Source organism: Brienomyrus brachyistius, unplaced genomic scaffold (genome assembly GCF_023856365.1).
Source record: "Brienomyrus brachyistius isolate T26 unplaced genomic scaffold, BBRACH_0.4 scaffold65, whole genome shotgun sequence".
In the NCBI taxonomy this organism is placed as follows: Eukaryota; Metazoa; Chordata; class Actinopteri; order Osteoglossiformes; family Mormyridae; genus Brienomyrus; species Brienomyrus brachyistius.
In genome coordinates, this window is record NW_026042340.1 from 303,976 (window position 1) to 327,884 (window position 23,909).

Here is a 23,909-nt window from a genome sequence, read left to right on the forward strand (position 1 = left end):
CGGCGGCAGCGATTGTTAGACCTTAAAATAGGGATGAGCTGTGGGAAGTTTAATGAGGGACTCATGCCAAGTGAGAAGCAGAGTCACCGCAAAATAGGACAGGGGGGTGGGCCGGCGCCGGAATGGCACACGACACGGCGGTAAGCAAAGGCGGCCCATTCCGATAGCAAATTACCCAGAAAGCCGAGTGTTCGGCAGATGTGGCGAGTTTCTTCGCTCTGAGGAAATCCCCAGTGTGGGTTTGAGTTATTAAATGTTAAATAATCTGATGTTTCTCCAACCTCCTATTTTGCACTATGAACACCAGCTTCCATCATGTAGGTCGAGACCAAATACAGAAAAAAATCAAATATATACTGTGAAGAAAACAAAATTATACCCTGCTGTCTACAGCCACAGCCACCAGAAGGATTTATAATGTGTGGAGCAGGTATGTTAGAGCTTAAACACATGCGCAACGTTCCTTAAGGGCCATGCGTGCCTTAACACAGTGTCTGGGATAATCTTAATGTTCAGGGAGAGTGTCTGTCACATGACAGTCATTCAGTTACCGTGCCGACTGGCTTCGGGGCTGAGCAGGAGGAGGACAGGAGACCGTGGACCTCCTTTGTCTGTCTCTGATCTGTCCATCTCAGCTGCCGAGTGTCTCCTTACACCAGGGCCAATTGCAGGGTCTGTTAAGGTGGGGGGGACCTTAAAATTAGCTAATGAAACGCTTTAATTTGGTGAGTGATGGGGAGTGACAGCTTCACCGATAAACACAAGCAATGAGTTAAAAACACGCTGGCAGCTTAATGTGGTGGGAGTTTCATGATGTCAATGGGCTTTGTTCCAGAAGCTTCCAGTGTGTTTGTCACTGTTTTGCCAACAAGGAATCTGAAACATCCCCCCCCCCCCCCCCCCCGAGGTAGCTGTGGGGACGAGTGTGCGGGGGGGGGGTTGGGGGGGGATACTTTTAATATTTAGGGGGAGGCGCCAGTGCAAGATGAGGGGATGCCACCTGGAATGAGTCAAAGCAGAGGGAGGCCTCAGAGTGCAGGACTGAGACTCGCACATGCAGTAGACTCACAGGGTGGGGGCGGGCATGACTCCCAAACAAACATGACCTTCCCCTCATCTACAAAGCGGAAGTACCCCATGTTTCCCAGGTAGCTCAATGTCAGCAGCCTCAGCCTCCCCCCCAACTTCTCAGTCATTAGATCTTTAGCTAGCCTTTAAATATTCATCATCAGTCAACTGCAAAGGCACTAATGCACGGCTGGCCAGTTCCATAATTCATTTCATCATGGCTAATCCTTCCTGGAGCAGCCCGCCGCCCCCCCGGATCCACGGCAGGGTTCACTGCCATAATCAGCAAAGTTTGCTGGAAACAGGAAAGTAAGGTGAAAGAGGTTACGTATCATCCAGCGTCCTGTGGGGGGCAGCAGAGCTCATCTTCCCTGCCTCTCCATCCTTTAGCCCCAGTTATACCTTTTTTACGGGCTTGGAAACCTTGCATGTTACAAGGGACCTTAGCAAACGTGATTCTGCAATAATGTGGATAACAGGGCCCAAGAAAAGCAAGGTTCGACCAATCAAAACACCGCACCTAATTATCTAAAAGAGCTTTTCTTGAGTGCTTTACGTTTTTCTTTTACATTCAGTGTCTGACGTCTTATCGCCAGCAGCCCCTTAGACACATTCCTGTCTCCTTCTTCACTCATTTTTACAGCAAATATCCTGAAAATGAGTGCTTCCAAAAAAATGCACGCAAATCACCTAAGATAAATGAACACGTTCCTCTTTGGACTGACACCTTCCGATTGTTACACCATGACACAGAGCATGAATATGCCGAGTATGAAATTACGCTTCAGCCAATGGGAGATTTGCGTTACATTGTGCTCTTTCACTGACCAGTAGGGGGTGGTGTGTGGCTCAGTGCCCATGTCCAGAAGCTCATTAAATCCTATCGCTACCAGAATAATCAGCATGGCCCTTGTAGCCAGCATCTCCAGGGTGGCTGGATGGTAGTTTACCCTGCTCTCTGCCCAGGAGCTAATTCACATTTAAGAAAAACAGCAAAACTGGTCTAACAGCACAGTCTGATATGTTGTCTTCGTCTTTCCATACTCAATTACCTAGATACTCGGAAACACACGGCAAAAACACCAAGCTGCATATCCTCCAAGGGGGGGGACAGCATTAGGCCAGACCTCCCAAATGCACAGTCTACGCCAGGGGTGGCAAATCTTATCTGCAAAGAGCCGGTGTGTACATTGGTTTTGGGGATAACCTCTTTAAATGACTCTTCAGCCAATCAGTCCTCTAATTAGTAATCTCATTAGGGAGCTGCAGCAAAAACCCGCATAACACAACCGCCCTTTCTGGATAAGACTGAGCAGCGGTACTCCATTAAACATCCTGCCTGAGGCTCAGCAACGCAACCATGTGACTTTTTGAACGGATCAGTGAATGCCTGAGCAGCGGTACTCCATTAAACATCCTGCCTGTGGCTCAGCAACGTAGCCATGTGACTTATTGAAGGGATCAGTGAATGCCTGAGCAGCGGTACTCCATTAAACATCCTGCCTGTGGCTCAGCAACGTAGCCATGTGACTTATTGAAGGGATCAGTGAATGCCTGAGCAGCGGTACTCCATTAAACATCCTGCCTGTGGCTCAGCAACGCAACCATGTGACTTTTTGAACGGATCAGTGAATGCCTGAGCAGCGGTACTCCATTAAACATCCTGCCTGTGGCTCAGCAACGCAACCATGTGACTTTTTGAACGGATCAGTGAATGCCTAAGCAGCGGTACTCCATTAAACATCCTGCCTGTGGCTCAGCAACGTAGCCATGTGACTTATTGAAGGGATCAGTGAATGCCTGAGCAGCGGTACTCCATTAAACATCCTGCCTGTGGCTCAGCAACGCAACCATGTGACTTTTTGAACGGATCAGTGAATGCCTGAGCAGCGGTACTCCATTAAACATCCTGCCTGTGGCTCAGCAACGCAACCATGTGACTTTTTGAACGGATCAGTGAATGCCTGAGCAGCGGTACTCCATTAAACATCCTGCCTGTGGCTCAGCAACGTAGCCATGTGACTTATTGAAGGGATCAGTGAATGCCTGAGCAGCGGTACTCCATTAAACATCCTGCCTGTGGCTCAGCAACGCAACCATGTGACTTTTTGAACGGATCAGTGAATGCCTGAGCAGCGGTACTCCATTAAACATCCTGCCTGTGACTCAGCAATGCAACCATGTGACTTTTTGAACGGATCAGTGAATGCCTGAGCAGCGGTACTCCATTAAACATCCTGCCTGTGGCTCAGCAACGTAGCCATGTGACTTATTGAAGGGATCAGTGAATGCCTGAGCAGCGGTACTCCATTAAACATCCTGCCTGTGGCTCAGCAACGCAACCATGTGACTTTTTGAACGGATCAGTGAATGCCTGAGCAGCGGTACTCCATTAAACATCCTGCCTGTGGCTCAGCAACGCAACCATGTGACTTTTTGAACGGATCAGTGAATGCCTGAGCAGCGGTACTCCATTAAACATCCTGCCTGTGGCTCAGCAACGTAGTCATGTGACTTATTGAAGGGATCAGTGAATGCCTGAGCAGCGGTACTCCATTAAACATCCTGCCTGTGGCTCAGCCATGGCAGCCATGTGTCTTATTGAAGGGATCAGTGATCGGTTGAGCAGCGGTACTCCATTAAACATCCTGCCTGTGGCTCAGCCATGGCAGCCATGTGTCTTATTGAAGGGATCAGTGATCGGTTGAGCAGCGGTACTCCATTAAACATCCTGCCTGTGGCTCAGCCATGGCAGCCATGTGTCTTATTGAAGGGATCAATGATCGGTTGAGCAGCGGTACTCCATTAAACATCCTGCCTGTGGCTCAGCCATGGCAGCCATGTGTCTTATTGAAGGGATCAGTGATCGGTTGAGCAGCGGTACTCCATTAAACATCCTGCCTGTGGCTCAGCCATGGCAGCCATGTGTCTTATTGAAGGGATCAGTGATCGGTTGAGCAGCGGTACTCCATTAAACATCCTGCCTGTGGCTCAGCCATGGCAGCCATGTGTCATATTGAAGGGATCAGTGAATCGTTGGGCAGCAGTGTTTCCTCCACTGGAGTTACTGAGCTATTTACCTGTATAACCGGGTCCACAGATACATCTATGCAATGCCTCTCGTTTTTTACTGCAGTACTATGATGCTAGGAAGCCTGTCAGAGCACAAAGAGCCTGTTGGTCCCCATCTACAGGATGAGGGTGAGAGCAGCCTACACAGCACAGATGTGCATTTCTGCTATGCATGCATCCGTGCATCTCCATCTATCCACCATCCAGCACTGCTGTCAGATGTCATTCCGTCGTCAGGGTGACATACTCAGACCGCAACAGATGGACAGACATGAAGATGCTCGGCAGTCTCTGCTACTCGACACGGACAAATGGGAACCTCACTGAATCCCCACACTGAACTGGCAAAACAGAGTTACGGCGAAGTGATCTCTGGAAAAAAACAACGCTCTATGGAAAATTGGAACAGGAAGGAAGCATTTTCCACTATGTCAAGCTATCTGAAAAACTATTTGGAGTCAATTAACGGGCAAAAAGTGTCAACCTTAGCTTATTAAAATGGTTCATAAACCTTAGCTTATTAAAATTCCTCATTATGCTAGATTCCCAGGTCAAATGCTGCAGCTATGCCATGAAATGCTCTACTGCAAGTCCTAGATTCTACCTATATAAGTAATGGATTCCAACTACATAAGTTCTGGATTCTAACTATATAAGTCCTGGATTCTAACTATATAAGTCCTGGATTCTAACTATATAAGTAATGGATTCAAACCATATAAGTACTGGATTCTAACTACATAAGTCCTGGATTCTAACTATATAAGTACTGGATTCTAACTACTGTATATAATTACTGGATTCTAACTATATAATTACTGGATTCTAACTATATAAGTCCTGGATTATAACTATATAAGTACTGGATAGTAACAGATGAAAGTCTCCACCCAGAAGCTTTCTGATTGCTCTCACAATGAGCACATGACCCCAGAAGTGCAAACAGATTTAGGGTTGGGGCAGTATGACATGGGGGGGGGGCATTCCGAATTTCCCCAGGGGGTTTACGGGTCGATGTATCCTGGCATTATGGACCGCCCACAAAAAGACGTGGGCCATCTCCACAAAGCAGGTGTCTGGAGTCGGCCACATCAGGCTGCAGCTCTGCGCCGCATTAGAATATCACACCGACCCAGAGGCTCCGGGTTCGAGTCCTGGCAAGGACGAGGCTGTTGGTAAAAGACCTGTCACACAGGTACCTGGGCATTCATTGAAAACTCATGTCCAAAATTATGTTTGCATCTGCCAAGTATGTAAATGTTCATGCGTGTGCATATGGGAGTCCCCTTGGGTGCATGGGATGAGGACACGTGTTAAAGTGTGTGTGTGTTTCCCAGGGGACTCGGGTTTGAGAGAGCGGTTACATCACCGCTGACATTTCTGATTAAAGCCAGCCTCAGGGTGAAGCGGAAGTAGGCCGCTGTCAGGAAGGCCTCCGTAGCTAAAAGCAGCAGATAATGGAATGGGGGAGCGTCTATGGGCAGGCTTTCAGGCGGCCTGACTGCAGGAGAAGCGGCAGACTAAAAATTCCACTCCGGAGGGTGGGGGGGAGCGAGGAGGCGGCACGTCTGAGTTCCAGCTTGCAGGTGGGGGTGGTGTATGACCGAACATCCACCCCAGAGCTCTGCACCAAGCTCTGCCCGCAGCTCCGCCCCTAAGCTCCAGGCCCACACAAAAACTGGTACTGTAGCCATTAGCATAGCTAAGCAGCAGGAGAGGAGCCGAGTGAAGATAATCCAATTTACATTCACTTATTAGCTGACAAATAATATTTCATAATAAATTGTGGAGCGCTTGCAGGAGTCATCGTATCACTTTGTGATTTTTACCCGGAATACACGTTACACAAACACTGCAAATCTCATCAGCAATGCATCTCGATTCCTTTGAGGTTTTATTACAAACGCCCCAAAAATTCCCATTTATCAAAGGCTTTGAGGTTTTTATAAATAATATAAACACTACTAGAGCGGTATGAAAGGAGGTGATGCGTGCGAATCAATCTAGGGCACTTTTCTGCTGTTATACCGTCACACCGAAAAAGTGAGGCTTGTCCTTTATCTTATTACAAACTGATTTGTTTCCTCAGTCTGAAAAGAAAGTAAAACTTATTTAAATCACAATGCTACCTTAAATCTGTCACCGGTGTATTGTGTTCTTAGTCTGCATAAATGGATTAAATCGTTGTCATAGTGATATTTCATGGAGTCGTAAACGAAATGGTAATGAGGCTGCTGACGGCCACAGAAAGAAGTCATGGCATTAGAGTCAAGTGGCAGCAGCGGGAAGTGAAGAGAGAGCGAGTGTGGAAGAAGGCTGACTCAGCAGACACGCCTCTAGTGCCCTGTGATGGACTGGCATCCCATCCAGGGTGTCCCCTGCCCTGTGCCCTGTGATGGACTGGCATCCCATCCAGGGTGTCCCCTGCCCTGTGCCCTGTGATGGACTGGCATCCCATCCAGGGTGTCCCCTGCCCTGTGCCCTGTGATGGACTGGCATCCCATCCAGGGTGTCCCCTGCCTTGTGCCCTGTGATGGACTGGCATCCCATCTAGGGTGTCCCCTGCCCTGTGCCCTGTGATGGACTGGCATCCCATCCAGGGTGTCCCCTGCCTTGTGCCCTGTGATGGACTGGCATCCCATCTAGGGTGTCCCCTGCCCTGTGCCCTGTGATGGACTGGCATCCCATCTAGGGTGTCCCCTGCCCTGTGCCCTGTGATGGACTGGCACTGAAAATGCACGCACAATGAAAATGGTGCACATTAGGAGAAAGCATATCTGGGCATTAGCCCGAAGTACAAGGCTGGTCCAACCTTTTTCGTCAGCCTATCTGAAGTTTGATTAACCTAGATGCCATTTATCATCTTCCTTTATATTCTGACAGACTGATCGGATGGAGGCGCCCCCTAGTGGTTCCTAAGTAGCCACAGTGTTCACTGACACCCTGATTGGGTACACTGTAGATCCTGAATGGCAGATCTTTGTGAAAGCAGGGACCGCAGGCCTTCTTTAAGCATTACCGGTGCTTTAAACGACAGCGAGAGAACCTTCAGTGTGTCAAAGCTTCACCCCTGTCATGTGACTAATGAGTGGGAAGGTTTTCATTGTATCCAAGCGATGACTCGCAGAATTATGTCACAGAGAGCGGGGAAAGGAAGCGGCATCTGAACAGCGGAGACGGACTCAGCAATCAGCTCAAGCATCTCCATCTGCCATCCTGGGACCTCATCACTGCCATGGCAACAGGTCACATGACATTCAACATGCGCCTGCTAAAGCTAGAATGCAACAACGCAGGGATACAACACCTGGATGCCTGCCAAACGTACACACGAGGAGGCCTCCAGTCCTTGTGAAAATCGAGTCACCTTTGAAGATGCTTTTGTTGCACTAGTCTACTTCCTACTAGGCCTAGGTGATAAAAAGATCAACAGTGACATGAAAATTGTTCCATAGAATGTTCGACAGTTTCACTTAAATGCATTAAATTCAAATTGCTAGGATAGCAGGTAACATTTATGCAAAGCTCAGTCACATGAACAAACCCAAGCGTGCTCCCGCCCTAGTTCATAAACAGCCTATCATATCCCTTGATAACGGAGTGTACTATGAGTGACATGCAAAACAGCTAATCATTTAACAGGTGCTTGTTGTACCAACAGCATGCGGCAAAACAACAGAAATAGTGTGGAGTGAGAAAATGAGTGAGGAAAACTGCTGATTGAAAATGACAACTTTCAGATTAGTTCACGATTTCAGAATAGTGCTGTGTGGAAACTGCAAGAAAAATATCCCGATCAAGAGCATAAATACAAGCCTGTTTTATCAATTTGTTGTGTTAACATTAAACTTATTACCTGAGTTCCTTCACAACAAAGTGGTAAAGTTCAAAGTAAGGTGGTTAAATTCAAAATAAAGCATTTTAATTTGAACTTTTTTTTTCTCCAGATCTTCAAAATAATCAATCATTATCGATATCGACTGAAATAAAACATCTTAATCCGTTACACTTTTCAGCCCTAATCATCAGTAATGTGACACCCAGCTCTGCCATTTCACATTAAGAACATTTAAACGATCCATTTGGGAGAAGAGTCAACTTTTTCAGTCCTTTTTAATAGAAAAATTTGGCAGCAGCAGACAGTAAGAGATTCCAAGCTCGTAAGAGCCAAGTTGTGCAAAAATACTCTGGCCAATCATGTCTGTAGAGTAAATTAATCCACGTCTGCAGAAAATGAGAATGTTCACTTTTTGGCAGTATTTTAGCAGTGTGTGACCTTCCAGTGCTCGGGATACAGAATCCCAGCTGTACTTCAGGACTCAGGAAGGCTCTTTTCCTGAAATCTCTGTACGGGAAGCAAAGTACCAACAAACAGGCACAACATCTGACAGGTTGTGCATTAATGTTAATGCCGTCAAAAGGCTATAAATACCACACATGTGTGCATCCTGGCCTCAGTAATGTGCTATTTTCTCCCTCCTCATCCTATCCCAGCCACAGAGAGGACAGACACCAGGGACCCGGAGACAGCAGGCGGAGAGGACAGGCGCAACATGAATGGCAAATCCAGCAGATGTTTGTTTGCCCAAAAAGCTGGTGCATGTCACAGCCGCGCACGAGGTCCGCCCGGCAAAAACACCGGCCGTGCACGTCGCCTCAGGCGGAGCGGGCCAGACAGGGACATTTTCATTATCTGCAGAGCAGGAGACAGTCGGGGGGGGGGGGGTGGCTCGGAACTGACAGCTAGGACTGGACAGGTTTGTTGACTTTTAATACTTCTAGCACCTCAAATCTTAATTGCTGCACAATTCGATATTTTATCAGCGTGAATTTTGGGACAATGCAGGGGGAAATCATTTTCCGTCCGGTGCGTACGTCGCTCGTCAAAAGCGCTGGTAATTGGACAGGGAAACAGTTAAAGATGAGAGTGTGGCAGTGTATGTTGCCCAGTAAGAAAACCCACACGGATGCACTGAAAGACCCCCGACATCCAAGGACCCGGAGACATAATGAAGTGTGTCGTGGTGTAAGGAGAGAGCGATGCAGCGAGACACTGCAAATCAAGAGCCCAGCTCAGCCACGGGCTCGAGGCTGGCGGACACGCTCTCACCGTACCGTTACAACAGCACCCAGCACGAGCACAACTCGCGCTGAATCTTTCTAAACAAATAAACACTGAACTTAACGAACCTTGATTTAGAGTTGCTTGCTTCATTTCAGAGCCATAGAATGCTTTCAGGCTTTGAGCATGAGATTAATTTTTGTCTGATGTGAGCACTGGGCGTTGGCTTGATTTGCCTATTCAAACATTTTTAATGCACTTTCCCCAGCAGAAATCGGTTCAGTGCTCTTTTACGTGCTGGGCGCCGAAATCGCTGCATTCCGACAGCCAGCGGAAGGTGCTGCTTATCCTGGACTTCAAAGACGTGACAAACCAGTCAAATATAAAGTCTGCTTTTAGCTAAGAACACGTTTAAATTATCGGAATACTAATTTGAAACATGACGTTAGATTAAACGTAATGGTAACGGTAAATTCAAAGCTGCAGAACTTGTTTTGCGGTTCTGCATAAGGCGGCAGGTGATCAATCCCTCGCCTCATGCTGAGGTGCATTAACGCCGTCTATCAGACTCTATCAGGCGTGGGGCTGAAAGGGAGCCATTCTTTCAGAACGACCTAAGCGAACGATCCCAGATCCATAAAGTCCGTCCGTAAGTGGAGAGCGTGCGGGCAAATACCCCAGATGCTGGACGTGTGGTGTTGTTATCGGCCGAGTAAATGTCAGTTTTACATGGTAACTACGGTGCGGGAACAAGGGGAAGGTCGCCCTTTCAAACACCAGCCCCTCTACCCAAAAAAACGGGGGTGGGGACTCACAGACACCAAGAGCTTTGCAGCTGTTTGTGCACCAGCCCGTAAATCTCTGTGAGAAGTGAGAACCAATCGCGTGCTGGTTCATAGCGCCCGCTGGAGCTTCTAGCTCTTAAACAGCGGGTGGGGAGGGGTCGGAAAGCGGAGTCCGATTATTGATATCCATCAGATGCAAAATGACAAAAGGGGAGGGGCTAGATAGTGCCGACCAGGTTCTAGAAGAGGGGGAGGGAATTACTCTTATGACTAGTTTTGTCACAATCCCAAATTTTTGTCATGAGTTTCAAGAATTTTCATTATTTTTCCTAACTGGGGTAACCATCTCAGATGTAATTAGTGTGCTTTATTTCAAGCAAAAATATTTTAAAAGATATTTGGGTCACTTGACTCTCCTGCACAGAGCCCTGACCTCAGCCCGATAGAACACCTTTGGGATGAATTAGAGCAGAGATTGTGAGCCAGACCTTCACGTCCAACATCAGTGCCTGACCTCACAAATGCTCTTCTGGATGAATGGGCAAAAATTCCCACAGACACCCTTCAAATACTTGTGGAAAGATGAGTGGCAGCTGTTATAGTTGCAAAGGCGGGACCAGCTCTGTATTGATGCCTGTGGATTTATAATGGGATGTTCCTGTGGGTGTAATGGCCAGGTGTCCCAATACTTTTGTCTCTATAGTGTGTCAGGAGAATAAACTAGTCAACTGTCACCTTTTGCTCTTTGAATTCCTTGAATAGGTTGGGATGTCTGACCAAATCTGAATGTCCCTGTGCAAGAGACACTTTAACACAGCACTTACACAACGGTGCTGCTGTGTTTAGGGCTCACGTCTTCATCGACTTTATAGCTGAAATGTCTCCATATTTCACAATGAGTTCGGATGTTACTGAATCTCTGCCCAATCTCTGAGCATCAGAAAAGGTGTCAGACACACCACAAATGTAACATCACACACACACCACGAATGTAACATCACACACACACCACGAATGTAACATCACACACACCACAAATGTAACATCACACACACACCACGAATGTAACATCACACACACCACAAATGTAACGTCACATACACCACAAATGTAACGTCACACACACACCACGAATGTAACGTCACACACACCACGAATGTAACATCACACACACACCACTAACACAATGTCACACACACCACTAATGTAACATCACACACATCACTAATGTAACATCACACACACACACACCACTAATGTAACATCACACACACACACCACTAATATAACATCGCACACACACACACACACACCACTAACACAATGTCACACACACCACTAATGTAACATCACACACACAAAATAAATGTAACGTCACACACACAGACCACGAATGTAACATCACACACACCACTAATGTAACATCACACCAGTAATGTAACATTACACACACACCACTAACACAATGTCACACACACCACTAATGTAACGTCACACACATCACTAATGCAATAACACACACCACTAACAGAATGTCACACACACCACTAACGCACTTTAATTAAACTAATTAAAGTGCACACATCTAATTTCTCTTAATCTCCTAGAAAAGCAGAGTTCAGAAATTTTATATAAACCATGTCATCTTAATTAATTTCACCGTCGCTGAAATGTTTCCTCCCCGGATTCCCCGTCCACCCTTATCGCGTCACCCTTCCATCTGAAATCAGATAACCGTCTGCTTGCTATAAATATATAAATGATGTACTGCTCATATTAATTTTGAGTGGTACCTGTAAGTCACAGAAATATAATTAGCCGGGATACCCTGAAGGCCTGAGATATTGAAATCACAAACATAATTTGAATGACTTACTTTATTAACTTTTGTTTCTCTGCAAAAACCAAATTTTCAGAAGGGCCATTTTAATTAGTTTCACACCTCAGGTAGAATGAGATTAGCATTAAAGCCATGAAATCTGCTCCGTCGTTCACAGGGCCAATCCTCTCCCTGTCTCCAGCGTGATGCTCATCAACCACCTGAGACCCAATCGAGGGGGGGGCACATTTATAGCAGATGAGGACCATTTAAGCCCCCAATCTGGATTTACTGTCGGTAACAGGTTTGTGTTGTGCATTAATTTGCAGTCAGACAGCAATCGTTCGCAGGAATGTCACACCAACGCTGCGACGGCAGACAGTGTCACAGCATCCCAGACGCCGGGTCCGGCTGCAATGGAGCGGCGGAAGGTGCTAGTCGCTTGGACGGTTATTGGTCTCAGCACATCGGGTCAATACTGCTTTTCATTGAATTTAAGCGTAAAAACAGGGACAGCTAGTCCCCGGTGCGACCGGGGCGAAGGGCCCAGTGGTGACTTCACTCAGGAATCTGAAGCACAGTGTCCTGTGGGCGCTGACCAGCTATGAGAAGTTCCTCAGTGGCTGAGAGGAGGAGAGGGTGAAGGATGCAGCTCTGGCCGGCTGATGTCCTTCGCACTGCTTCGCACTGCATCGCACTGCTTCGCACTGCTGCACGAGTGTGGACACCTGCCAAAGGCTGGGGCGGACTTTTGTCTTTCTGATTAATATGGTGTTCAGTGAGCACCCCCCGGCTTTGCAGAAAAGTAACCTCTAATGCCCAAGTGACCTGGGGGGGGGGTGTCCATAGGGGCCACAGCCTACAAATCACAGTGGGCCCAAAGATGCCCAAGTTGGCAAAATATTAATTAAGCAGAAGTGATGTTAATGGCTTTTGGGGTGATAATTACAGGTCCTGAAAGCAAGGCGGTGAAATCAAGCCACCTCACCGCTCTCAGCCCCCCCCCCCGCGACAGCACGCTCCGTGTGAGTCACCATCACCGGCTCGCTCACCCTCCCCCTCCCCCTTACCTACCAACAGGTTTTCGTGGGCGTTACGCTTCGGGTCGCGACCCCCTGCCTGACCCTTCTCCCCCGACACCCCCTGCCTGACCCTTCTCCCCCGACACCCCCTGCCTGACCCTTCTCCCCCGACACCCCCTGCCTGACCCTTCTCCCCCGACACCCCCTGCCTGATCCTTCTCCCCCGACACCCCCTGCCTGACCCTTCTCCCCCGACACCCCCTGCCTGACCCTTCTCCCCCGACACCCCCTGCCTGACCCTTCTCCCCCGACACCCCCTGCCTGACCCTTCTCCCCCGACACCCCCTGCCTGACCCTTCTCCCCCGACACCCCCTGCCTGACCCTTCTCCCCCGACACCCCCTGCCTGACCCTTCTCCCCCGACACCCCCTGCCTGACCCTTCTCCCCCGACACCCCCTGCCTGATCCTTCTCCCCCGACACCCCCTGCCTGACCCTTCTCCCCCGACACCCCCTGCCTTATCACTTTGTTTTGTGGTGCTAGTCGCGATCCGCGAATGTGCGATTTGTACAATGACGGCAAAACAAATCATTTCAACTTGAGTCCTTTTCCATTATTTAAGCTGCCATCTAGTCGCATTAAAGCGACCTGGCGAGGCTGCCGTAGGAGATGATTCGCCGCCTAATGGCAGCACACAGCAATGCATGCGCTCGCAGGACCCATCGCTGCGGAATAACTACAGCCCCTTTCACGCTCCTGCACGCTCCTTCAAAGGGGGATTGTTCTTCCATGCTTACATCTGCTTAATTCTTCATGCCCATAATGCAACGTGCATGTTGATTTACGAATGTATTTATTAAACGTACGATATGAACAGCATCAATGCGGCTCCATCAAATACTGCAGCCAGATGTAACTGAAAAGCAAATTTCACAAACTCACCTCGTCAGTTTTTGTTTTGTTATTGTTGTTGTTGAGATGGGATCACAACGAGCTCAATTCTGGCTTCCTCGTCATCTGCTACAGCAACAGGAACCACAAGAGGCACGCTGCATGCGCTCAGTGCCCCTCTGCCTTCTGTACCCGCTCGTCCTGTGCTGGGTGATGGAGGTCTGCTGTCTAACCAGGAAGCTACAGGCGTAAGGCAGGGAATAACTCAGGATGGGGCACCAAACCGGTGCAGGGCACAGTCACACACCATTCACACCTGGGGGTAGGGGGGAGACCCAGAGGAAACCCCACAATTACATACTCCTCACACAAAGATTGGGCGCCGAGACGCGAACCTAAGTCCTAAAAGTATGGGGCAAAAATAGCAGCCACTGCACCACCGCCCCCTGTACACGGGCACAGCTGTCAGGTCCCTGGGTGGCACTCCGGCGCCCGGGAAACCCCCACCTTTAGAGCCGGCCCAGAGCGGCCATCAAAATGCGTGCTAATAGCCTGTCGTTGGCATATTAGCAAGCGGAGCTGCATGCCAGCAAAGCCGGTGTCCCGCAGCCCATGGGGCGCTGCGCTGCTGATCCACAGGTGATCCCGCCCGCCCCGCCGCCAGGCCCCGCAGCTCCCATTATGCCCGCCAGACGCCTCGGCCCAATACTGCCGTGCTGAGAGCTAAAAATAGTGAGCCCCTCTGTCAGTCTGCCCGGGAAACCCGGCGCAGGACGACGGCTTCCTTCCGGAATCTCGCCTCCCGTGTGTGAGAGAGGAGACCCACTAATTTCCCAGGGTAGCCAGTGAGTTAATGGGCGGCTCCCATACAACCTAAGGAACCAACATGAAGCCATTAACGCCATTTAGACCCCGACTGCTTAGATGTACTCTGCTCTGTTACAAAGCTGTACGTGGCTTTGTTTGAAAAAAAGGAAAACATACAATCGTTTAAAAATTCTTCAACAGAAAATAAATTGTATTCATTTGTATAAAAACAATACAAAAGTTATTTTATTTTTCTGTGTAGAAACTTACTGAGTTCTATTCTGCTACGAAAAGTTCCTTCCACATCCCTCTTCCACAGCGGTGTCACCGGTAAAAGGTCTCGCGGGCTTGGAGCGAAACCCGAGTGATGCGGAGCAGCAGGGTCCACTCTCCCAGGAGCTGCCGAGAACTTTGCTAAAGAGCGACAGCTCAGAAATGTTTCTTTCGAGAGCAGGACCATTGATTGTTTAGAAATGTCTGACTTGATGATTGGAACAGCCCTGCGACCCTGACCGAGATAAGCGGTACAAAGATGAATGGACGGAATTCAAATGTTTGAAAGGGCGATGGAGAGCTCGCGGCAGAGGCCCGGTTAATTCTGTCCTATTGCTTGATTAATGCTTGCAACAGACCTTGCGACTATCGAGAGGCCACCTGTCTGCCTTAGATAAAGCCCAGGTCTGGATGAGCGGACTGACAAGGCCTCGGAGCGAATGACACATAAAGCAGGAAGAAAAGCACGAGTTTCGGAGGAAAATTGCTACCGCAGATGTCCTCGTGGAAGGCTAAAGGCCTCCTTCATTCTAGGGGCTGCTACCTATTAAACTTAAGCAGGAGAAACAATTATTATCCCCGATTAAACGGCGGAGAGTTTTAAGTCTCTCTCCAGGTACAGCTTCTGTAAATTTCTTTTCATTGTTTATTCGCTTGCCAATTAAATGATGCCTCTTTTCAGAGGGGTCCACTGGAGAGGCGGCTTCCACAAAGCAAAACACACAATTACTCTCAGTTTAAGGAGCGCGGTCATTTCATCAGCACACTGTCTCGTTTTTTCACTGTTTTGGCTGATCTGTAATACTCTGCACTTCTCTCTGAACCCGAGTGTGGCTGAATGAGCGGGAGTTTCAATGCAGCTACTGCATACGGCCAATAAGGATCCTCAATCTGGAAAACTCACCACCATATGCGAGCCGGACGCTGCTGATAAGAAAGTACCGTGGACAGGTAGCAGCACATCGAGGCACGAATCAGGATGTTCTCTTAAAACACTGGACATTTAATTAAAATTAATTTGAATGGAATATGTGTGAAAAGCGACAGTTTGGGAAAAGGACCAAAGTGAATATACATCTGTGCAGAGCGTGATAACTTAAGGTTAACCTAAAGGCACCTTAATTAAGGGGTCCGGAGTGATTCGTCTGTTCTCCTCTTTGCTCACTTTCTTGTCTTTGGTGCGAGTATCTCTACCCAGAGCCAGTGATGCCGTTTAAATGGCTACCGCTTATTTCATATTGTGTTATAAATATTTCGAAAAAAATTATGGTTGTCTTTCCAGACAGGGATTAGGGGCAAAATAAATCCAAGGTTTCCTTCTGCTTCGGACCTGCAGCGGTCAGCTAAGCCGTTTATATCCAATACAAACTGCACCTGGCAAAGCCGGAAAGGCTAAATCCGAACACAAGCAGTTAATGAGAATTTTGCAATAAAAAGGATCAATGACGGCACGGAGGCGGTGTTAGCGAACGGCACCGCGGCGTCCAGCGAGGTGGCCGGTCGGCACGGCTGGACCGGGCTGATACCGGCGAGGCGGCCGGCGTGTCGGCGGCGCGCTCCCGCGGAGATAACCGGAGCGTGTCGGCAACGCGCCTGAGCCGGTGTTACCAGCTGCCGCCGCATTGGCAGGAAATGACAAATTAGTTCATGGTCCAGAAAAATTACAAGTTTAGCAAAATTCACTGCAAAGTGCAACACCGGGCAGTTCGTTAAAGAGATATTAGATAAATATATTAAAACCCTTTCAGCCAGGCTTTTATCCGATGATTAGTTCGCTCCGGCTCCGCGACCAGGCTGACGCTGCAGCAGCCGCCTTATAATGTTCCGGCACAATCCTGGCCATGAATATTCAGTCGGGCTGGTTCGCAGTTCGTTTGGCGATGAGGGACCCGAGAGGTAAATCAGCCCCGGGGCTGCAGACCGACAGCCGCTCTGCTGAGCATCTTCGGTGTGGGAGATGCCAGCGCTTGGGAGATGCCAGCAAAGGTTAATGTCTTTCTGTTTTTAAATCATTTAATGCTGTTTTTCTGGGAGCTCTTAGTCAATCCCATGCAAGATTTAAGCTGGAGGCAAAGAAATGTCAGCTAACGCCGGTTCCCGGTGACCCCCAGCCGCTGGTCCCCCTCTTACTGCAAACAAACAATATTCATTAGCATATATAATTGCATGGGTAATGTCAATAGAGCATATCTTAAATACTGAGAACTGGAGAGCCGGTCTGTTTGGCTGAAAGCCGTAGCCAGAGAAACTCAAGAACTGCAAAGAAACACTGACTTTCCAAATCTAAGGTACAGATTCCGAAGCTGAGGATTAATATTGAGCTCCATGCATGTTAAAAGCGGATCCCAAAAGCCCCCTAAGCCTAAGATACACTGAAAAGTCCTGAAACTGAGAGGCGGTGCCCTCTAGCAGACAGGTGGACTCCTAACCGTACTGCGCTCCGCATATTTTATCCATATTTTCACATTTTTCTCACTATCTTTTCTGTGGTATATGCAGTAGATGTAGCTTGACAGGATTCAGCCACCTTGCCAATCTCCGCGAGACATCAGCCATCCGATACGCATCACTTTCGAGCGCCCAGGCTGGGAGAAGCGCGGTGAAATGAAAAACGACGGCTCAAACTTCCCTGTCTCTAAGCAGAACTGTCGGTAAATGCTCGGTAGGAATATGAAATAACAAAATCACAGCATGGAATTTTATCCAAGTTAATAAAGCAATGTACATTTTAAAGAAGAAATGAAGCATTTTCCAAAAAAAAGGCAATACATGCTTATCCTGATACTATTAACTATAAGGTACACCATCCGATAAGTTTATCCAGACCAATGAATATGTACATAAAGCAGTACAGATGTAATTAGGACATAATGGGGACATCGCTCAGTCTATACTGACAGTGTCTGAGAAGTAAATGAATTTTCTAGAATAATACAATGTATTTTTAAAAACATTTCATGTACTGTAATTTATTCAGAAATCAATATCGTCCCACCTCCGACGTTTAAGCCTACGACTACATGAAGCATATAGACACGTTTGCTGGCGGTTTAATAAACCTTTACACTGAAACGCCAGCATGGTCTCTCACTCTCTCCCTTACTGTGTGTGTATGTGATAAAACACAATCTTACAGAGTGATGTGTTAAAAATAAAGTTCAGTTAGATCAGTGGGCGTATTCTGTGAAACGACTCACTATCACTGTCAGAAGATCAGCTCAAAGCCCTGCACTTCCGACCTGTAATTCTGAGTCTCCTCTCTGTTCATTGCCTATTCATTCATCCATCCACCTATCCATCCATCCATCCATCCACAATAGTGTCCATCTGCAGCCAGCAAGACTACAAGAAATGCCCAGTACAAGTTACACCTACTACTAGACACGCCCACTTCATAGTGACGTCATGCCACAAATAGAGACGTTTAACATCGACTGAACTCTTCAACAAGAAATGAACTGAGGACAAACGCCATGATGAATGTATAACCAGGTAGAATTTATCCAATAACATCGAATAGAACAGAAAATAATTATTTGAGATAATAAATAAGCTGCAAGAATAACCAGTCTTTATCTTATAATCTAAGTAGGTTTATGCCATTGAGCTATCCTGAGAAAAATGACCTGGTTTATGCGATTTAGAAAAGTACCTGAGACACAATCCGCAGACAGACCCCTCTCTCCGTCCAACACCTACCTATTTATCCTGGCCGGGTTATAGAAAACCTAGAGTCTAGCCCACATTACAGCAGGCACAGGGCTGGTGCTCACCCTGCATGGGACGTTACAGCAGGCACAGGGCTGGTGCTCACCCTGCATGGGACGTTACAGCAGGCACAGGGCTGGTGCTCACCCTACATGGGACGTTACAGCAAGCACAGGGCTGGTGCTCACCCTGCATGGGACGTTATAGCAAGCACAGGGCTGGTGCTCACCCTGCATGGGACGTTACAGCAGGCACAGGGCTGGTGCTCACCCTGCATGGGACGTTACAGCAGGCACAGGGCTGGTGCTCACCCTGCATGGGACGTTACAGCAGGCACAGGGCTGGTGCTCACCTTACATGGGACGTTGCAGCAAGCACAAGGCTGGTGCTCACCCTACATGGGACGTTGCAGCAGGCACAAGGCTATGGCTCACCCTACATGGGACATTACAGCAAGCACAGGGCTGGTGCTCACCCTGCATGGGACGTTGCAGCAAGCACAAGGCTGGGGCTCACCCTGCATGGGATGGCAGCCAGTAATTGCTTTTAGAAAATGACATGCCAATTACATGCCAGCACCGACGTTTGCACTCAGCGTGCACTTTTCTGCTTGTTAGAGGCCGGAGTCACATGGCTGTGGGTCCCACTGTCTTAATGTGCTCCAGCTAAACACCTGGATCCTCACAGCAGCAATAAATCAATCTTATGGCGGACACACAATGGGCAATTAACTTTAAAAAGTGCCTTACTGTAATTTAACAAAAGTAAAACTGGAAATCATGACAGCCTGGGGTGCGAGACCACAGCTGCAATCAGGCGAAGATGGCGGCCGCACACAGCATGTAATGGAACAGTCTTAGACATGGACCAGACCACAGGCGTCCCGTCCGGATTGGGCTCTCTTAGGTCATTCCTGCAGTGACACGGGAAGCCCTTTTAGCCCCATGCAGGTAATACAATGACCCTGTCAACTGCATTACCGCAGCTCTGCCTGAGCAAATCTCAACAAAGCAGAAAGCAGTCACACACAGTCACGCACAGGCACGCACAGTCTCACACAGTCACGCACAGTCTCACACAGTCACACACAGTCACGCACAGTCACACACAGTCACGCACAGTCTCACACAGTCACGCACAGGCACACAGTCTCACACCATCACGCACAGTCACAATCACAGGACAGTACGCTATTTGGACATATGAAACATGCTCACTACACTCATCATGGTAACTAATTAATTTAGGCTATCGTTAATGATAACCAGATGAGCTGTATAGGGGGGGAGGGGTGTTAGGACGATTACAAAAATTGAGATTAAAAATTAAGATCATGATTGCTTTTGTTGGGTTGGGGGGGGGGCCCATATGATATGCTTTCATGGGGCTCAAAATCTCTAGTGGATCTTAAGAGAATCTTATAAACATATTTGTTTGGAAAATTGATGGAAAACAGACAACAAGCAAAACATTGACCTGTAAGTAAAGACGGGCATGTCTGTCCTCTGTCTGCAGGACAGTCCAGCCAGCTGCTGCCTCTGTCTAAGGTGTGTCTGTAACTGAAGGAAATGAGTCCTGGAAGTTCTCTAAAGCAAGAAAGTTTTAGGCGTCCCTCATAATGCCGTGCAACGTTTTATTTTTTATATTCTGAGAGGACCAGGTGGATGGAAGCTTTTCAATTTACACGGGGGTCGGAGGGTGACCTGCGACGCAGGAAACAGATGGCGGAAGCGCTCCTCATCCACATTCGGCTTCCTTTCGGTCCCCTGTTTCGGGCTGCCACCGCGGTGCCTCCGGTGTGTTGGGGTGGGGTGAGGTGACACAGCTCCCCAGACAAAACAATACCCACCCCCACCCTTATATTAACGCCACTTTAAAGAAGCGATCTGCTGTCCGGGATAAGCCGTCAGCACCTCGTTTCCTTGCGTGATGCAAAAACACACAAATAATTATTTAAAAAATAGTTCATATTGAAAATTACAGAATTGTGGTAATGATTTATATAAAATAATATGAACTGCGAATGCTGGCAGTCCACACACGCGTAATAACAGGTTTATGTAATGCCACCGTCTTTAGGAAGGTGATATCGAAAGGGACGCAAGGAGCAACCTCGCTGGTAAAATCTGTAGGTGCTTTAGCGGATGCCAGTCTCCGGCATCAACAAGCCTCCAGCCGGCCTGGCACGAACACTGAGGTGCTCAGCAGATGGGAAGTGGTGTGGAGCTGGTCAGCCTTGCAGGAAACGCTCCATTGGCGTCTGGGGCTCCTGAATACCCATCGTGTTTGCGGGCCATAAAGTGCTTTGAAACATAAATCAATATGCACAACTCAAACACTAAGGAGACAGGTGCAGGGAAACAAGCTGAATGATAAAACAGCATTTGCTACATAGTTTTGCATAGATGGCTGTAAAAAAAAAGCGTATCATTCATTAAATGAGCAATGTAGGCGACTATTCGTGATGCACGGCAGATCATAACGCAGAGCAATACGGCGCGATGAAACGCAGCAGCACAAAACCCGCAAAGCAAGCGGTGAAGCCCGCATTCTGCGTCTCACTCTATAAGGCACAGAACTAACAGCGAGCGCGTATCCCATTCAGTTACCCTTTGCTTTTTAGTCATATTAAGTTACACGCAGAGAGTCGCTTTGGTGTGCAAAAGGAGGATCTCGATGTTTGGAGAGGTGCGTTTTAAAAGATCAAACATTTTTAAAGTTCGAGAAATCTGCTTATATCCAAATGAAAGGAGGGACCATGCTTCAGCTATAATCGCGATTTTAGTAATTACGTTCCCCTGTAATATATTTTAACATTGTATATCCCTTAAAACTCAAAGACCACGTAGCACATCGAAACCGGAAGACCTGTGACACATTTATTACAGAAACAAAAGCTATAAATGTATGATATCATGTGCTTTTAAGGTTACAAACGACGCCCCAGGTGTTACAGTCATGTTTTGCAATTAGTGGTCATATTGTACAAAAATGCTCAGTCACAAACGTGTCACCCACTTCTCTTGGTCCCCAGATAGGAGCAGCTGTTGGTTTTTTTAATACACAACAGATTGGGAAAGGATGCAATGAACAGCAATGGAAACAATAAATAAAAGATCTACCCAAATGTTCACCCACGTTTATTACAATGTAATAAAATATCAAAATCATTGAAAGTTTCGATATCGTTTCGCACGGAGCTAATGTGTTTGAAATGCCACGTTAATTACTTGCTTGTACAACAACAAACCAAGTTTATGAGAGAAGCGGCTGTAAATCAGCGTCTTTCAGGCGACGCGAGTGTGAGGTTTGACTGGCCGCTAGTAGAAAGTTGCGCTTCCACACTAGGATGCATGTAACATCAAAACAGACCTTTTATATTTATCTAGCAACAAAACTCTAAATAAAACTGACTTTAAGAAGGCAAATAACAATCTAATATAAATATGTTTCATGCGGGCACCTTATACATCACATAACCAAGACAGGCTTGCCAATGCAAAATTAGAGTGTTTTGTAAAGAATAAAGAAATGTCAGGAAATCTAAAATCAGATTCGTAAAAATCAATTCAGCTTCATTCACGGCGGCACCGACACTGGACTGGGCTTCTTAATAATAATAATAATTATTATTATTATTATTATAATAAACGGCGAAGTGCATAAAAGTGGCAGGTTTAATTCAGGCGAGCAGGCATCCACGCACGTATAACAAAGAAAGAGCCCGAGCAGTGGTGCCGGGACCCATGGCTGCCTCGTATACATCCTGCGACGCATTAAAGCGCAAAGTGCGGCGGCCGATCTGCACTTACGGGATGCTGGAAGCGCCGCGCCGGAGCTGCGGATGCGGCTCAGCGTCCACAGCAATAGCGCAATCCTCCATCCCAGACACGGCATCTTCGCACTTTCACTTCGGAACAAAGAAATACGCGAGTCCCCCGCTCCGTTTTCCCCCAAAGAGCCCCCCCGCTTAGCAAAAACACGGTCCCAATCAGTCCTGCAGGCAGCGAGCGAAGGGGACGCTGCCTCTGCGCCCTGATCCGAAGGCTCTCTTGCAGCAGTACGCGGTGCGAACCGCTACTAATATAGCGCCCAGCAAGACGACAGCAGCCGCGGTCCAGCAGACGGGCCTCAGCGCGCGCCGCTCATCCGCATCGCTCCTCCACACGCAGCTGAAAAGTCACCGCAGGACAGACGAGCCTCCTGCGGGTCGCTGTCCAGGTGCTGAACTTATCGGCGAGCATTTCCTCTGCCCTCCCCCCCCCCCCCGCAGTCCATCTTCCGCTCATCCGCACCCCCATTCCTTGTGCCGAGTTGGTACGGTCCAGCAATCATAACCCCCGCGAGACACAAATTAGGGAACTGCAAGCCAAGGTTTCTGCGTGTTGGAGGCATGGAAGCCTATGTGAATGATTTATATTTATACCCTAGTAAAATGCTTTGCTTTCCCTGTACAAACCAGCTTCAGTGAGGCCTGTTCTCTTACTGTTTATCGGAATGTTTTCATCGTGTATCAGTTTTTCTTCATAATACATACATTACCAGTTGCCCTTTTTTTCTGTGATCAGCGCATTAAGCACATCGTCCTTTGTGAAGTCCCTTTTGTTTACGACAGTATTAAATGGCCGTTTAGATAAAATGCAACATTTAATCATTCACTGAGGCCTTTATTTATTTGGTACTTGCTTAACGAAAAACAAACCAATTACCGACAAACAATCGTTAGACTTTAATGTGGCTACACTAAAGTGTGGTTGCCAACTAAATATAAATATAAATATCAGCTTTTTAAACCCAAACGCTCTAAACGGTCTATTGTAACATTAATGTTAACAAACAACTTCATAATCACAACAGGTCCGTGGTAAGTAGGCCTATATAAATAGGGGATAAATGGCCACAATTTATTACTGTTTAGAATACAATACACCAAATTCTAATAAAATCATCCAGTTATTGTGTGTTGAAGCCCGAGCACAAACAGACATTTCTAAATGTCACACGGAGCTTTTAGCACTTTGTGAAATCAGGTGACGCTCATCGGAATTGTAACTTTAAAGAATAAACCATTATCAATCTTGAGGTTTTTTGCTTATGATTCCATTCTGCCGCTGACTGATGATGCCGAATGAAGCATCATTTTGGAGCTTGATTTCACGCTGACTTTTACAAACTCACTGGTGCCTTTGATATGGATTGTTCAAATCTACCCACATTCAATATATCAAATGTGCAAGCAGTTAGCAGAAAGTGAGGCAGGTCAGAACAAAGAGCCGCGTTCCGAAGGCCGTTTTCGTTTGCCTGTACTGTGCTCCATCCTGAGTGCCTTGCCTTTCCCTTAATGGGAGCCCTGGATACCAGTCGCCATGTGCCGATGTTCGCTGTGTCCTGCATTACCATAT

General features: G+C 47.5%; 1 protein-coding gene across 1 annotated transcript in view; it reads right to left on the reverse strand.

The window, feature by feature from the left end:
• The window catches only part of LOC125725372 (contactin-associated protein-like 2), a 256,318-nt gene extending 233,567 nt beyond the window's left edge, over window positions 1-22,751 (reverse strand). Inside the window, exon 1 of the mRNA XM_049002234.1 lies at window positions 22,320-22,751. Within this exon, the coding sequence (XP_048858191.1) occupies window positions 22,320-22,404 (85 nt within the window). The 5' untranslated portion in view covers window positions 22,405-22,751. The remainder of the gene's footprint in view (window positions 1-22,319) is intronic.
• Between the last annotated feature and the right edge of the window lie 1,158 nt (window positions 22,752-23,909).